Source organism: Scyliorhinus canicula, chromosome 21, assembly GCF_902713615.1.
Source record: "Scyliorhinus canicula chromosome 21, sScyCan1.1, whole genome shotgun sequence".
NCBI classification, from domain to species: domain Eukaryota; kingdom Metazoa; phylum Chordata; class Chondrichthyes; order Carcharhiniformes; family Scyliorhinidae; genus Scyliorhinus; species Scyliorhinus canicula.
Genome location: NC_052166.1, coordinates 11,695,370 through 11,710,444, shown reverse-complemented (window position 1 = coordinate 11,710,444; position 15,075 = coordinate 11,695,370). Strand labels below are relative to the sequence as shown.

The 15,075-nt window shown below is 49.1% G+C and overlaps 1 protein-coding gene across 4 annotated transcripts in view; it reads right to left on the bottom strand.

Moving 5' to 3' along the window:
- Positions 1-11,923, bottom strand: part of LOC119955465 (5-aminolevulinate synthase, erythroid-specific, mitochondrial-like) — a 71,074-nt gene extending 59,151 nt beyond the window's left edge. For 3 of the 4 annotated variants that reach the window (XM_038781664.1, XM_038781666.1, XM_038781668.1), the window contains exons 1-2: positions 11,786-11,923; positions 2,441-2,620 (exon numbers count right to left, since the gene is read on the bottom strand). In XM_038781664.1, coding sequence (XP_038637592.1) covers positions 2,441-2,609 — 169 coding nt within the window. In that variant the 5' untranslated portion in view covers positions 2,610-2,620; positions 11,786-11,923. Of the gene's footprint in view, positions 1-2,440; positions 2,621-9,608; positions 9,718-11,785 lie in introns of all 4 variants that reach the window. The other variant, XM_038781665.1, reaches the window with a different exon arrangement.
- Between the last annotated feature and the right edge of the window lie 3,152 nt (positions 11,924-15,075).

Below are 15,075 nucleotides of genomic sequence, written 5' to 3'. Positions count from 1 at the left end.
ACTAGTTCCGATCGCAACAGAAGCGCTGGATTTGGATTTGTTTATTGTCACATGTACCAAGGTATAGTGAAAAGTGTTGCTTTGCGTACAACCCAGACAGATCATTCCATACATGAAAAAAAGAACATAGGGCAAATATAAATATACTATGGAACTAAATAGACACAGGCATCGGGTGAAGAATACAGGAGTGTAGTACTGTACTACTCAGTGGATAAGATGTGTGAAGAGATCAAATCTGCTCATTTCATCTCCACCTCGGCACCATTGATGCAGACAGGTGTGTGTACAATACTTTGCTTCCTGAAGTCAATGACCAGCTCTTTAATTTTTCTGATATTGAGGGAGAGATTATTGTCATTACACTGCTCCACTATGTTGTCTAACTACCTCCTGTATTCTGCAGTATCATTGTTCAAGATCAGATCCACTACAGTCGTCTCCTCAGCAAACTTGTAGATGGAGTTGGAGCCAAATGTTGCCACACAGTCCAGTGTATATTGGGAGTGTGGTAGGGGACTAAGTATGCAGCCTTGCAGGACCCCGGTATTGAGGACTATCGTGGAGGAGGTGTTGTTTATTATGACTGATTGTGGTCTATGGGTCAGAAAGTGTGCAATTGCAGAGTGAGGAGCCAAGCCCTAGGTTTTCGAGCTTTGATATGAGCTTGGCTGGGATTATAGTGTTGAAGGCTAAACTGTAGTCAATGAATGTAGTCTGACGTAGGAGTCCTTGTTGTTGAGATGCTCCAGGAATGAGTGTAGGGCCAGGGAGTTGCCGTCTGCTGTGGACCGGTTGTGGCGGTTTGCGAATTGCAATGGATCTAGGCATTCTGGGAGTCTGGAGTTGATGTGCATCATGACCAACCTCTCGAAGCATTTCATAATGATCGATGTCAAGGCCACCGGATGATAGTCATTGAAGCACGTTGCCTGGTTCTTTTTTGACACTGGTCTTCTTGAAGCAGGTGAGAAGCTCGAAACGGAGTAGGGAGAGGTAAAAGGTCCGCGTACACATCTGCCAGGACCTGAATGCACGACCAGGCACCCCATCAGGACCCGTCGCTTCACTCGAGGGTTCACTTTCAAGAAGGCTGATATAACTCTGGAAGCTGTGAAGATATGTATGGGTGTGCCGGATGTTGCTGGGCCAATTGCCAACGTTTAATGGTTTCCTGTTCGAACCGAAAAATGGCGTGCAGTCTTCTGATCATAAGCAGCAGCAGTTAGCAGGTCACACGTCCTGCACATGCATTTGATATCAAGACCCAAATGTACATGCTTTTGGCGCTAAATCATAGAAGAGAGCTTCATCTATTTTCCAGCTGCTAACAAGCGAGGCAAGAGAACTGTGAAGATGGATTGTTTTCTTTCAAGTAAGAGACGGCCATAGACACGCATAGGCCGTGTACCGACTGTCCAGGATCTCGCATCTGAATCTGCTGAGTCACAACTGAGAGAGCTGTTCAGGAGAGCCCACGACAGGACAGAGCAGTGCTAGTGTTAGCTGTGTCCAGAGCTCCCGGGCTTCTGGTGAACAGCCGAGGAATAAGAAGCCTAACCGGGAACAAAGCAGTATAAAGATCATTTATTGAAGTATGGGTTTGTCAATGCAAATAAGGATGCAAAGCCCATGTGTGTTTTATGCAGGGAAGTTCTGACAAATGAGAGGAGAAGTTACGGATTTTGAAAGAGAAGTGTTCGGTGAAAGCTTCATTTAGAGGTTGAGACGCCAGATTCTGTTATTAACTTACAGCTGACTCCAAATGAAAAGACTAAACTGCCGTACGACTTGTGACAGCACATTAAAACATGCCAAATATCTATAAGGCTGTCAGCATTCTGGAGTAGCATCTCCAAAGATTATCCAGTGCTGAGTAAACAAGTATTTTGTTGCTTTGCACTTCACTATGGCCTACATATGCGAGGTTGGATTTTCCATTATCACAAAACTGATGTCAGCACAAAGGAACTGGCTGAAGTCTGCATCTGTTATTGCCCTCCTCATGTGAACCTGATTGGAGTGAGATCATGAGGACCAGGCTGGTTCCCCTTTTGCATTAAAGGTGTCGCAAAGGTCAGCTGGCATGGGTCGCAGATGTCGGCCAGTTGGCAAAAGTGAGTCCTGGGAAAAAAAGTTTAAAAATCAGTTTGTAGTCTGTATCTAATCCCGTGCTGTATCTTCCTCAGAGTGTTTAATGGGAGCCGTGTGTTGGGAGCTTTGCTCTGTATCTAACCCCATGCTGTACCAGTCCTGGGAGTGTTTGATGGGGACAATGTAGAGAGAGCTTTGTATCTAACCCCATTCTGTACCTGTCCTGGGAGTGTTTGTGGTTTAATCAATCTGCAGAAATCAATTAGATTAAGAATTGGCAAGAAATAGATCACCATATTATATACACCCAGTACAGTAGCCAGATGGTCCTTTGCACCCAACTTACCAGATGGACCTTTCTTCTTCACCCACTGCAAGTTGATGCCACTGGTTACCAGACTGCGGGAAATCACGGGGCAGCGCTGAGCATAGATGGCCAGCGAAGGACCTGCTTTCTGAATGAAGATATGAGGGACTCGCAACAGAAATGGACAGCTGTGCATAAAGATTCCCATTTTCCTTTCCTCTGCAAAAGAAAACAGTATATTTGGAACCTTTCTTAACCTCATACATTCCTTTTGTCTTCAGTCCTCGACATCTTTGTCAATGTCCACATATCGCTGCCCCCCCCATTCCAGCCCGATATAGCCCCCTCCCTGCCTGCAGTATAAATCTGACCCCACTTCCACTCCCCCTAGCTTCGGCAATGAGTCATCAAAGCTCGAAATGGTAACTCCCTTTTCTCTCCACAGATGCTGTTAGTCCTGCTGAGATTGTCCAGTATTTTGTATTTTTGTTTCAGATTCCAGCATCTGCAGTAATTTGCTTTTATATTTGGAACAATCTCTTTGCTCAAAAACCCACTTGAAAGAGGCTGGCTGCAGGAATCCAAGGGGTGAGAGTGAGCGGCAGGATGTAGGAATCCAAAGAGAGAGAGAGGCCGGTGTAGGAATTCACTGTGTGTGAGAGGGAGAGAGAGAGAGGCCCGGTTTTGGAACCCAAAGAGAGTGAGATAGAAAGAAACCGGGTGCAGGCATCCAGGCAGAGAGAGAGAGGCCGGGTGTAGGAATCCAAGGGGAGAGAGAGAGAGAGGCTGGGTACAGGAATCCAGGGAGTGAGGTCTGGTGCAAGAACCCAAAGAGAGTGAGATAGAAAGAAACCCGGTGCAGGAATCCAGAGAGAGAGAGGGGGAGAGGCCGGGTATAGGAAGCCGTGGAGAGAAAGAGAAAGAAACCGGATGCAGGAATCCAGGCAGAGAGAGAGAGACCGGGTGTAGGAAACCAAGGGGAGAGAGAGAGGCTGGGTACAGGAATCCAGGGCGAGAGGTCTGGTGTAGGAATCAAGGGAGAGAGGCCTGATGTAAGAATCCAGGGAGTGATAGAGAGAAGAAGGGTACAGGAATTCAGGGAGATAGGACGTGTAGGAATCCAGGGCGAGAGGCCTGGTGTAAGAATCCAGGGTGATAGGCCTGGTGTGGGAATCCAGGAACAGAGAGAGAGAGAGGCCAGGTGTAGAAATTCAGGGAGAGAGAGAGAGGTCTGATGCAGGAATCCAGGGAGCGAGGCCTGGTGTAAGAATCCAGGGCGAGAGGCCTGATGCAGGAATCCAGGGAGCGAGGCCTGGTGTAAGAATCCAGGGCGAGAGGCCTGATGCAGGAATCCAGGGAGCGAGGCCTGGTGTAAGAATCCAGGGCGAGAGGCCTGGTGTAAGAATCCAGGGCGAGAGGCCTGGTGTAGAAATCTAGGGAGAGAGGCCTGGTGTAGGAATCCAGGGAGAGAGGCCTGGTGTAGGAATCCAGGGCGAGAGGCCTGGTGTAAGAATCCAGGGCGAGAGGCCTGGTGTAGGAATCCAGGGCGAGAGGCCTGGTGTGAGAATCCAGGGACAGAGAGAGAGAGAGAGGCCAGGTGGAGAAATCCAGGGAGAGAGAGAGGTCTGGTGTAGGAAACCAGGGAGAGAGAGAGAGGTCTGGTGTAGGAATCCAAGGCGAAAGGCCTAGTGTAGGAATCCAGGGAGAGAGGCCTGGTGTAGGAATTGAGGGAGAGAGGCCAAGTGTAAGAATCCAGGGACAGAGAGAGAGAGAGAAGCCTGGTGGAGAAATCCAGGGAGAGAGAGGTCTGGTGTAGGAATCCAGGGGGAGAGAGAGAGAGAGAGAGAGAGAGGCTGGGTGTAGAAATCCAGGGAGAGAGGCCTGCTGTAAGAATCCAGGGTGAGAGGCCTCTTGTGGGAATCCAGGGACAAAGAGAGAGAGAGAGACCAGGTGTAGAAATCCAGGGAGAGAGAGAGAGAGCGGCCGGGTGTAGAAATCCAGAGAGGGAGAGAGAGAGAGGTCTGGTGTAGGAATCCAGGGATCGAGATAGAGGCCGTGTGTAGAAATCGAGGGTGAGAGAGAGGCTGGGTGTAGAAATCCAGGGCGGGCGGCCTGTCTAAGAATCCAGGGTGAGAGGCCTGGTGTAAGAATCCAGGGCGAGCGGACTGATGTAAGAATCCAGGGCGAGAGACCTGGTGTAGGAATCCAGGGCGAGAGGCCTGGTGTAAGAATCCAGGGAGGGCGAAGGAGAGAGGCTGGGTGTAGAAATCCAGGGGGCGAAAAAGAGAGAGAGAGAGAGAGAGAGAGAGAGGCCTGGTGGAGGAATCCAGGGAGCGAGAGAGAGGCCAGATGTAGAAATCCAGGGAGCGAGAGGGAGAGGCCGGGTGTAGAAATCCAGGGAGATAGACCAGGTGTAGGAATCCAGAGAGAGAGAGAGGGACAGAGGCCAGGTGCAGGAATCCAGGGAGGGAGAGGGAGGGAGGCCGGGTGCAGAAACCCAGGGAGGGAGAGGGAGGGAAGCTGGGTGTAGGAATCCAGGGGAGAGAGATAGAGGCCATCTGTCAGAAATCCAGGACGAAATAACATGGACTAAATAGAAAAGGATGAGGAAAGGCAAATAACAAAGATTTGCCTAACTCCAGTTAATTTAACTGCAGTTAAGCCCATTTCCCTTAATGAATCTCTGTAGTTTGTCATATTCTCAAATTCCTGTAATACAATGCTGCGAATGCTGGAAATTTGAAATAAAAACTGCAAATGCTGGAAAATCTCAGCAGGCCTGTTCACCTTTGGAAAGAGAAGCCGATATAAGTGCTGTAGCGAGCAGGAATTGCCACAAGCTACCTGCCGCTTGGCCTAGCGAGGCTGGCAACGCTATTCAACGTTAATTCGTCGACTTAAGAAGGCCTCACGGGCATCTCACTGCAAATAAAGGCTCACCAGCTGATTTGCTGCCACCGTGCTCGCCCCCCCCGCTAACCAGGTCGAGCAGCACGTAAAGCACCACTTGCTCAGCCAACCCCAGGCAGCTCGCAACAACGGCACCGAGGAGATCAGCTCCAAGATTCGGGGGCGCTGACCTGGGGAGGGTGCTAGACGCAATGGAGGCCAGGAGGAATGCTCTATTCTCCTGAGGTTCCAGAAGGGTTAGCCATAGGGTAGCCAGTAGTGCCTGGGACGGGATGGCGGCAGCAGTGAGCTCAGGGAGCGTGACCAGAAGGACTGGCCTCCAGTACAGAAAGAAGTTCGATAACCTAAACCGGGCAGCAGGAGTGAATAGACAGCAACACCAACCCCCCCCCCCCCCCCCCCCCCCGAGACCTTTCCACCCCACAGGAGCGACTACCCCCCTCCCCTTCAATACCCCAACCCTTCTTCCACCCCTTCCCCCTTCAGTCCCACCCGAATCCCTCCTTCGCCCCCTCCCCACCACTGTGATCACACGTGTGTCTCCTCAGGGAAAGTTCTCCCACAATCGCCGTGAGAGGCCACTGTTGGTGGCGCGCCAGACATAAGAATCCTCACCACCTTCGAGGAGTGTGCCCTGGAGGTGACCAGTGTGGCCGAGGACAGGGCAGTCACCAACGTGAAGGCTGGCGGATGCCGCAGAGGTGAAGAACCACTGGGTCTCACCCAAAGGACCTGCCAAATGTGAGTTATTGCCTTACTGACCTAAGCAACACTCCCACTGTCCGCATGTCCATTCTCCTGCAGGTGCTGCAGCCAACAGCGCCGGCCCACCCCAGGTGACACCCTCACCAGCCACCCAGGATACCACCTTGGAGGAGAGCTCTGAGGAAGACTCCGTAATAGTCACAGCCCAGCTGTCATCCCCACCCTCCACCAGCGCAGAGACACATACCTCGGTGGGAAATGTTAGTGGTCAGGATTCTGGGGCGCAACCTGGTGTGCACCACACTGCAGCTGATGTACATCAGGTGGAGGCAGGAAGTCACGGGTAAGTCAGCAGCCGGAGGTCTGCTGGATCTCAGGACCCAGTTGGGTCCTAGCATGATGCTGAGCCTGTGGAACAAGGTGACCTGGAGCAGATGGAGACGTTAGAGAGCGGTTGGGAGGGAAATGTCAATGACACCCCAGCAGGTCCATAGCCGCTAGGAGGAATCCCAGAGGCAATGGGTGCAGGAGATGTCACCGGCAACGTGTGGCACTGAGGCCAACACTGCTAGGGTGGTGACTGCTTTGGGAGCATGGTGCATTATGTAGGCACCATTAGTGAAGGTGTCCAAGGCAGCACCCTGTTGGTGACGGCCGTGGCTGAGGGTCTCGTCAGAATCACCGCCTCACTGGCGGACGTCACCCAGTACCAGGCTGACCTCGATAAGGTTCTGCAGGGCATGTCCCACACTCAGTGGCTGCAGTGCTTGTCCCAGTAGTAGGTGGGCATTGTTGAGGCGCTGCAGAGCATATCCCAGTCACTGAGGAGATTCACCGAGGGTGTCAACGTGATGGTGCGGACCATGGGGAACCAGGGCAGGTGCCAAACAGTTTGCGATGCAACTGGCCTGCTCCCACAGGCAAAATAAGGATCTCGCCGTAGCGTGGTGATGAACCAGTTATCACACTTAAGCCCCATTTCCATACACTTAACAAGAGCCACCCCACATCACCGGACTCTCGAATTCAGCGGCCTCCCCAGCGAGTCGTCACACTGGCGCCAATTAGCAACCCTTTCGAAACACGTGAACCTGGCGGAAGGGCTTCTATGAGGAGCTGAGGAGGGGAGTAGCCAGCTTTATTCACAGGCAAAGAGCCCGGGGGTGCTGGGCTTGCTGCCCCAGTGCTTGGTGGGGGTGGGCCACCATGGGAGGTTGAGGAGGGGTTGGGGGGAGCAACTATTCCCAACATCACCATGCTAACCCCTGGATCGTGGGCAACCTTTGTCCCTGCCTGTCTGCCCCACTGACCACCCATAATCCCCCACCGATTACCAAGGCCTCTGGCCTCTGGCCGTGCGGCTGAAGGCTATTGCTAATAGGGAATTGGCAATCATAGTTAAGTGAGCTCTTCACACAACCCAAGTGGATTCCCGTGGGTGGGCGGGCCATGCAGCATGTGGGAGTCATTGCCTAACATCCCAATCGAACCTTGATGCCTGGACACTGTGCCTGAACACTGCGGGAGGCAACATCACACATGCGTCTCCTGCTATTCACCGGCCTCGTTTCGGTTGAGCGAGAGCGTAACGAGGCCGGAGAACTGTGCCCAATGACAATGTTTTGATAGCAAAATATTCACTCCGATTCCCTCCCCACAGACCCTGCCAGACCTGCTGAGTTTTTCCTGCATTTTCTGACTTTATTCCAGTTAATAAAGACTTAATTACCCAACTCCCATTAGTTTATACCTGATCTTTCTGACTGTCGTTTGTCTAAATCCAATTAATCTAACTGCAGTTTGCCTGGTTTGTGTTGGTCCCAGACTGACTAGATGAACTTGCTGCATTGAGCAATGTTGTTAATAAACGGTCCGGGTCCCAGTCTGCCCTTGAATGTTGAATGTGTATTGTTCAGATAAGCTAGGGAGGTACTGCAACACCCAGAGCACCAGTTTGATCACACCCACAATATGCTGAATATTTGAGTCAATGAGAGAAAGAAGAGAATGAACATCAGTGAGTGAGGAACGGGCATTTGAGTGAGGTTCTAAGCTACTATTGAGAGGATAGTAGGGTTTCGGAAAGATAAGGCATCTCTAAGGAAAATAAGTTGTGATTAATTGTTGGCTTTGTGGTGCCTGCTTGTCCATGAGCTGTGATTTTTCTTTTTGCTTATGCCTCTGTATGTGGGCCTCGCTGGCAAAAGTAGAGGTTTGGAAGGTATTCTCGAAAGAGCCTTGGTGAGTTCCCGCAGTGCATCTTGTAGATGGTACACATGGCTGCCATTGTTAAACAGTGGTGGGGTGAGTGAATGTTTAACATGGATGGAATGTCGATCAAGTGGATGATGTCAAGCTTCTTGAGTGTTGGCGCTGTACTCATCCAGTCAAGTGGAGAATATTCCATTATGCTCCTGGCTTGAGGCTTGACGATGGTGTACAGACTTTGGTGAGTCAGGAGGTGAGTTACTTTTAGCAGAATTCCCAGCCTTTGACCTGCTCTTGTAGTCAAAGTATTTATATGCTAGTTCAGTTCAGTTTCTGGTCAATGGTAGCCCCAAGCATGTTGATAGCAGGGGAATTCAATGGCGGTAATGCCATTGAATGTCATGGGGAGATGGTTAGGTTATCTCTCTAGAGCATTAACCTGGGCATAGAACATAGAACAGTACAGCACAGAACAGGCCCTTCGGCCTTCGATGTTGTGCCGAGGGCATCTGGTTGTTAGCCATCACCTTCCCCATGACTTGTATTTTTATGAATGGCGGAAAGACTCTGGGAAATGAATCAGTTGCTGCAGAATACTCAGCTATTTGGGACCCTGCCTCCAGACATTCTCAATCCGCCACAACATGTAGAGGAACCCTCACTGTTTGCTGGAGTCCTGGGCTTCTCTGTGGCTATACGATGCTTGCAAGTGATTTCCGTGCCCAAGGTTTGTGTGACACCAGGTTCCACAATTCCCACCACCTTTCCCTTTGAGCCCCACTCCTACCTCAACCTCAGGGTTTCTATGCAGTCCCTGATAAGCTAGTTGGTGAGGGAACAGCCTTTAAACCTGTGACCTCTGCCACAACGAAGAACAAGGGTATCAGACACATGGGCGCATCACCTGAATGCCCCCCTCAAAGTCCCACATCATCCCTTTACTAACATTTGGGCTTCCTTCCTAACCATGTTACAATGAGGGAAAATTCCTTCACCACAAGGGTGCGAATCTTTGGAATCCTCTACCCAGGAGGTTGTGGATGCTCCATCGTTGAATGTATTTAAGGCTGAGATAGCCAGATTTTTAGGGTCTTGGGGAATCAAGGGACATGTGGGGGGGGGGGATATGAGGGGACAGGAGACTAGAGATGAAGCCAGGGATCAGCCTTGCCTGATATTGAATGGCAGAGAATGTTAGATAGGCTGTATGATTTAATCCCTCTCCTATTTCTTGTGGTCTTATGAGGATGTTCCTACGTCACATGGGCTGCAACTATTCAAGAAGGTGGCTCACTGTCACCTTCAAGGTCAATTAGGGATTGGCAACAAATTATGGTCTAGTCAGCGACATCCACATCCTATTAGCCATTTTTAAAAAAATTACCTGTATGGAGGTAGCTAAAACCAGCTCGTGCACACTCATCCCCAGAAGCTGTAAACCATTTTAGACAGGCTCCAGCACTGACATGTCATCCTTCTCACACATTCAAGTCCTGAATAAGACAGAGCGTGCAGTGAGGGAGCACAATCTAAATCTGAGCGAGGGTTCAGAAATTACTCATGAACATGTAATGAAAGTGGGGCTGAAACTTTCCATGCGTATTTGTGGCTGGGATTCTCCCGTGCCACTGACAGTGAATGGAATTTTGGTTGGAAAGCCTAATTTTCCATTCTCACTGGCAGCAGGTCCTGCCATGGAGAAGACTGGAGAATCCTGCCCGAGAGGTAAGACTACAAGAACGGAACTCCAGTTTTAGTGTGGGTGCAACAAAAGTGCACCAGCCAGGGACAGTGAATGCATACTCGTGCTAGTGTGTACTGGATAGGATAATACATAGCAGTGAGGAAGGACTAGTGCTGCTCCATGTAAATAAATGAGGATTAGTCCTTTGTCATCTGAGTGAGTGAGAACTGGTTCTACTATATACCAATCCTTAGTGTAGACCACAAAGGGATTCAGCCCTATACCATCTCAGTGAGAGTCCCAATTCTTTTCCTGGCTTAAATGTAAACCTGAAAATGCTGAGAAGAAGAGTATCACAAACTCAAATTGTTAGCTTTGCTTCTCTCTCCACAGACGCAACCATAAGTGCTCAGCTTTTCCAGGATTCTCTGTTTGTATTTCAGATTTTGAGCATCCACCATCCTTTTTGCTTTTATTAAATTAAAGCCTGTTTGTCTGGTATCTCAGCGTCATCCTGCCACAATAATTTAAATGCCACAACAAGTGGCCACTCAGAAAGCTGTCTTTTTCCGAGTCCTGTGCTCCTGCAGTTTATTCACTGCAGCGTGACGGGACCTTTACCCAGCTTCTGAGTTTTACTGAACGCTGAGCAAGTTCCTGCCCAGCAGTGAGAGAAGGCTTTCATACAACCATGTCCACCCCGTCAGGACAAGCTGGAGACACTTACTGTACTTGTGAATATTTAATAGACAAAATCTAATTTTCCTGGTAGACTCATGGGATATGGCAATCCACATTTGTTGCCCATCCCTAATTGCCCTTGAACTGAGTGGCTTGCCATGCTATTTCAGAGAACAGTTAACAGCCAACCGGATTGCGGTGATTCTGGAGTCATAGGTAGGTTGAGACCAGGTGAGGACGGCAGATTTCTTTCTTTAAAGGACATTAGTGAAGCAGACAATCGATAATGGCTTCATGGTCACCATTACTGAAACTAGTTTTTCATTACTCACGGAATTTATGGAATTATTCGTGGAATTTAAACCCCACCAGTTGCCTGGCAGGATTTGAACCTGTGTCTCCATTAGGATTATTGGTAGCACGGTAGCATGGTGGTTAGCATAAATGCTTCACAGCTCCAGGGTCCCAGGTTCGATTCCCGGCTGGGTCACTGTCTGTGCGGAGTCTGCACGTCCTCCCCGTGTGTGCGTGGGTTTCGTCCGGGTGCTCCGGTTTCCTCCCACAGTCCAAAGATGTGCAGGTTAGGTGGATTGGCCATGCTAAATTGCCCGTAGTGTCCTAAAAAGTAAGGTTAAGGGGGGGTTGTTGGGTTACGGGTATAGGGTGGATACGTGGGTTTGAGTAGGGTGATCATTGCTCGGCACAACATCGAGGGCCGAAGGGCCTGTTCTGTGCTGTACTGTTTAAAAATAAAAATTAGAATTAGAACAGTACAGCACAGAACAGGCCCTTCGGCCCTCGATGTTGTGCCGAGCAATGATCACCCTACTCAAACCCACGTATACCTATCCCAGTAACCCAACAACCCCCATTAACCTTATTTTTTTTTAGGACACTAAGGGCAATTTAGCCTGGCCAATCCACCTCACCCGCACATCTTTGGACTGTGGGAGGAAACCGGAGCACCCGGAGGAAACCCACGCACACACGGGGAGGATGTGCAGACTCCGCACAGACAGTGACCCAGCCGGGAATCGATAATGTCCAGATTAACCTGGGCTTCTGGATTACTAGTCTACTGACTATACCACTATGCCACTGGTTATAAAGGGTATGATGACCGTCTGATTTCAATAACCATTCTCAATTCATCTTTATAACATTATACAGAAACCTTGAATAATTTAGACTCCTACCTGTCACAAGATTCACAGATTCAGTTCCGATCACTTCCAGTCAGTTACCTGTTGTCCTGCACTGAGAACGAACATTGAACGCTCAGGGAATTAGGAACAAAACTTTTTAAACCGACAAGCTATTGCTGGGGCATGGGGTGTGGTTTCTTGCTTGGGCAGGGATTGGTTCCCTGCAAAGTGCTGGGGCAGCCCAGATAAGGAGTTGGGTGCATGCACGGGGTGCCTGATAGAAGCCGACAGGGACCTGCTAGAAAGTGGATAAGACTGGGGAGTGGGGACTGGTTGGGAGCAGTGCTTTATGAACAAATTCTAAAATGGTGGGGAGAACATCACTGCTCAAGAAGGTGGGGAGATAGAGGTGTAGTGTTAGTCACTGAACCAGGATAATGCCTTGCAGAAACGGGTTCAATTGCACAATGGTAGCTGGTTAAATGTAAATTCAATTGGTTAATCAGTTCAATTAATTAATATATCTGGGATTGAAAATTAGTCTCTGGTGACGGTGGCCATGAAACTACCATTGTCACAAATAGCCATCTCTTTCAAAGCTTTCGGCTTTGACAAAGAGACATTGAGACTTGAAATGTCAGCTCCGTTCTCTCTCCACACATACTGTCAGATCTGCTGATATTTCCAGCATTTTCTGTTTTCATCTCTTTCACTAATGTCCTTTAGGGAAAGAAACCAGCCGTCCTTAATTGGTTAGTGTTCAACATGTGAGTCCAGTCCTCAGCAATGCCTTAACTGCTCTCTGAAAAAGCCTAGCAAACCCCTCAGCTAGTCTGTGGTGCTCACCACTTTCTTAAAGACAATTAGAGATGGGCAAAAAATGCTGACCGAGCCAACAGCACCCACATTCTATGAGAAAGTAAGAAAATAAAATCTGCGGGCAGAATTTCAGTCCATTATACATAGGATGTTAGAGAGGGTACAAAGAATATTTATGAGGATGTTGTGAGGACTGAAAAGTTGCAGCAATGAGAAAAGATTGGTGACCAGAACTGTGCTCACTACTCAAGTTGTAGCTGAATGAATGATTTGTCCAGTCCCAGCATCACCTCCTTGCTCTTATATTCTATACCTCGGATAATAAAGGATTCCATACTTCTCCTTATTGACCTGTCCTGCTACCTTCAGGGATCTGTGTACATTCACTCCAAGGTTCCTCATGTCCTCTACACCTCCCAGTATTCTCTCCTTTGTATAATCCTTTCCCTTGTCTGACCTCCCCAATCCTCACCTTGCCCTTCTCTGGGTTGATTTTGACTTGCTACTTTTCTGCTCCCCCCAACCAGTCCATTGATATCTTCCTGCAGTCTGCAACTATCCTCCTCGCTATCAATCTTGTGGTCAATTTCTGTGTTGTCTGCAAACCTCATGATCATTCCTACCCCCCATATTTACATTCAAGTTGACAATATATACCACAAAAAGACAGTATTACCCAATTCCCTTAATGTCTAAAAACCTAATGTACTGACTCTTGAAGTACTGTGCGTCCAGAGCTCTCTGTGGCATTGACTTCCTAAGATTCACAGTGCTTCTAAATGGCCTTAAACTGAGGTATGACTTCTAGTTTTAGACTCTGTAATCAGGTGAAACAATCTCTCAGCATCTGCCCTGTCATACCCAGCGAGAAATGTATTTGTTTCAATGAGATTGCCTCTTGTTCTATTAAGTCCACAAAATATAGATCCATTCTAATCAATTTCTCCTCATAGCACTGTCCTCTCATGGCACCGAGATCCCAGGTTCGATCCCGGCTCTGTGTCACTGTCCGTGTGGAATTTGCATACTCTCCCCGTGTTTGCATGGGTTTTGCCCCCACAACTCAAAGATGTGCAGGGTTGGTGGATTGAACACGCTAAATTGCCCCCTAATTGGAAAAAAAATTAATTGGGCACACTAAATTAATTTTTTAAAAATCTAACAAGTCCTCATTAAATCCTCTAAGTTTTTCCTTCCTTAGGTAGCAAGACCAAAACTACAGTCTCATTAAAGCCTTTGATGTAAGCAAGTGTTGCTGCAGTTACACCCCAATTTCCTTGCAACAGTGTCTCATACTCGATTTGCCTTTCTAATTGCTTGTTGTACCTGTGTGCTAACTTACCCCAATTCATGTGAAAGAGCAGCCGAACCCATCAGAATACTGACATTTACTTGTCTCTCAAATTTGAAAAACTGTTCTATTTTTCTATTCTTTCTACCAAAATGGATAAGCTCACTTTCCCGCTAGAATTACCGCTTCGAAAGGCCATTCGGTCCATCTTGGTTCTTCTATCCAAAATGACCCGATGCTTTTTCCTTTTCCACCCTCTGCCATGGAGTTCATTCCCTGTTTCAGTCATTCTCTGTGTAAAGAAGCTGCTGATAGTGATTGTGGAGTTTGCAGATTTACCCCGTGTCTGCATGGGTCTCAACCCCACAACCAAAGGTGTGCAGAGTAGGTGGATTGGTCACGCTAACTTGGCCCTTAATTGGAAAAAAAAAAGAATTGGGTACTTAAAAGTTATTTTATAAATAGGAGGTCCCATGGGCTTCACGTCACAAATCGAGAGTCGTCAGGGGATTCGCCAGGACCATGCTTGCCAGCCCCCCTCTTAAACTGCTCTTGCATAGCCAACCCCACACAGCTTGCAGCCATGGTGCCATGATGACTGGCCCCACGATTCAGGGATGCTAACCTTGGGAGGCCCCTAGAAGTGGTCAATGCCAGAAAAGATGTCTTGGTATCCCGACGGTCCTGGAGGGTAAGCCACAGGGCAACAGTGCCGCCTGGGAGGAAATTGCAGTGGCCATCAGCTCGCGCAGCGTGACCAGGAGGTCCGCCACCCAGTTCCACAAGAGGGTTAATGACCTACGCCGGGCCAGGTGGGTGAGTAGGCATTCCTATAGACTACGATGCCTGGACACTGTGCCTGAACACTGAGGGAGGCAAAGCCACAGACACAGCAGCCAACATCCAAATTCCTGGAGGATGGGTGAGTGCAAGGGGGAGGGAATACGCCTGGAACTGCCCCTACCCAGCACCGAGCTGTGCCCTTGCCCATCCATGCTGTCCACAATGCCCCAACACAACCCCGCCCCCCACTGAAATCTTCTCTTCGCTCCCCCCCCGATAACTACCCACCCCAAAACATTCCACCACTCCCGCAGTGAACCACACGTGCGGCTAACGATGCCTTCTCTATGACTCTGCAGGAGAAGTTGCCCCACATTAGAAGAGGGCCAGACAGGTGGACATCAGAATCCTCACCACCTTCAAGGAATGGGCCCTGGAAGTTACCGGG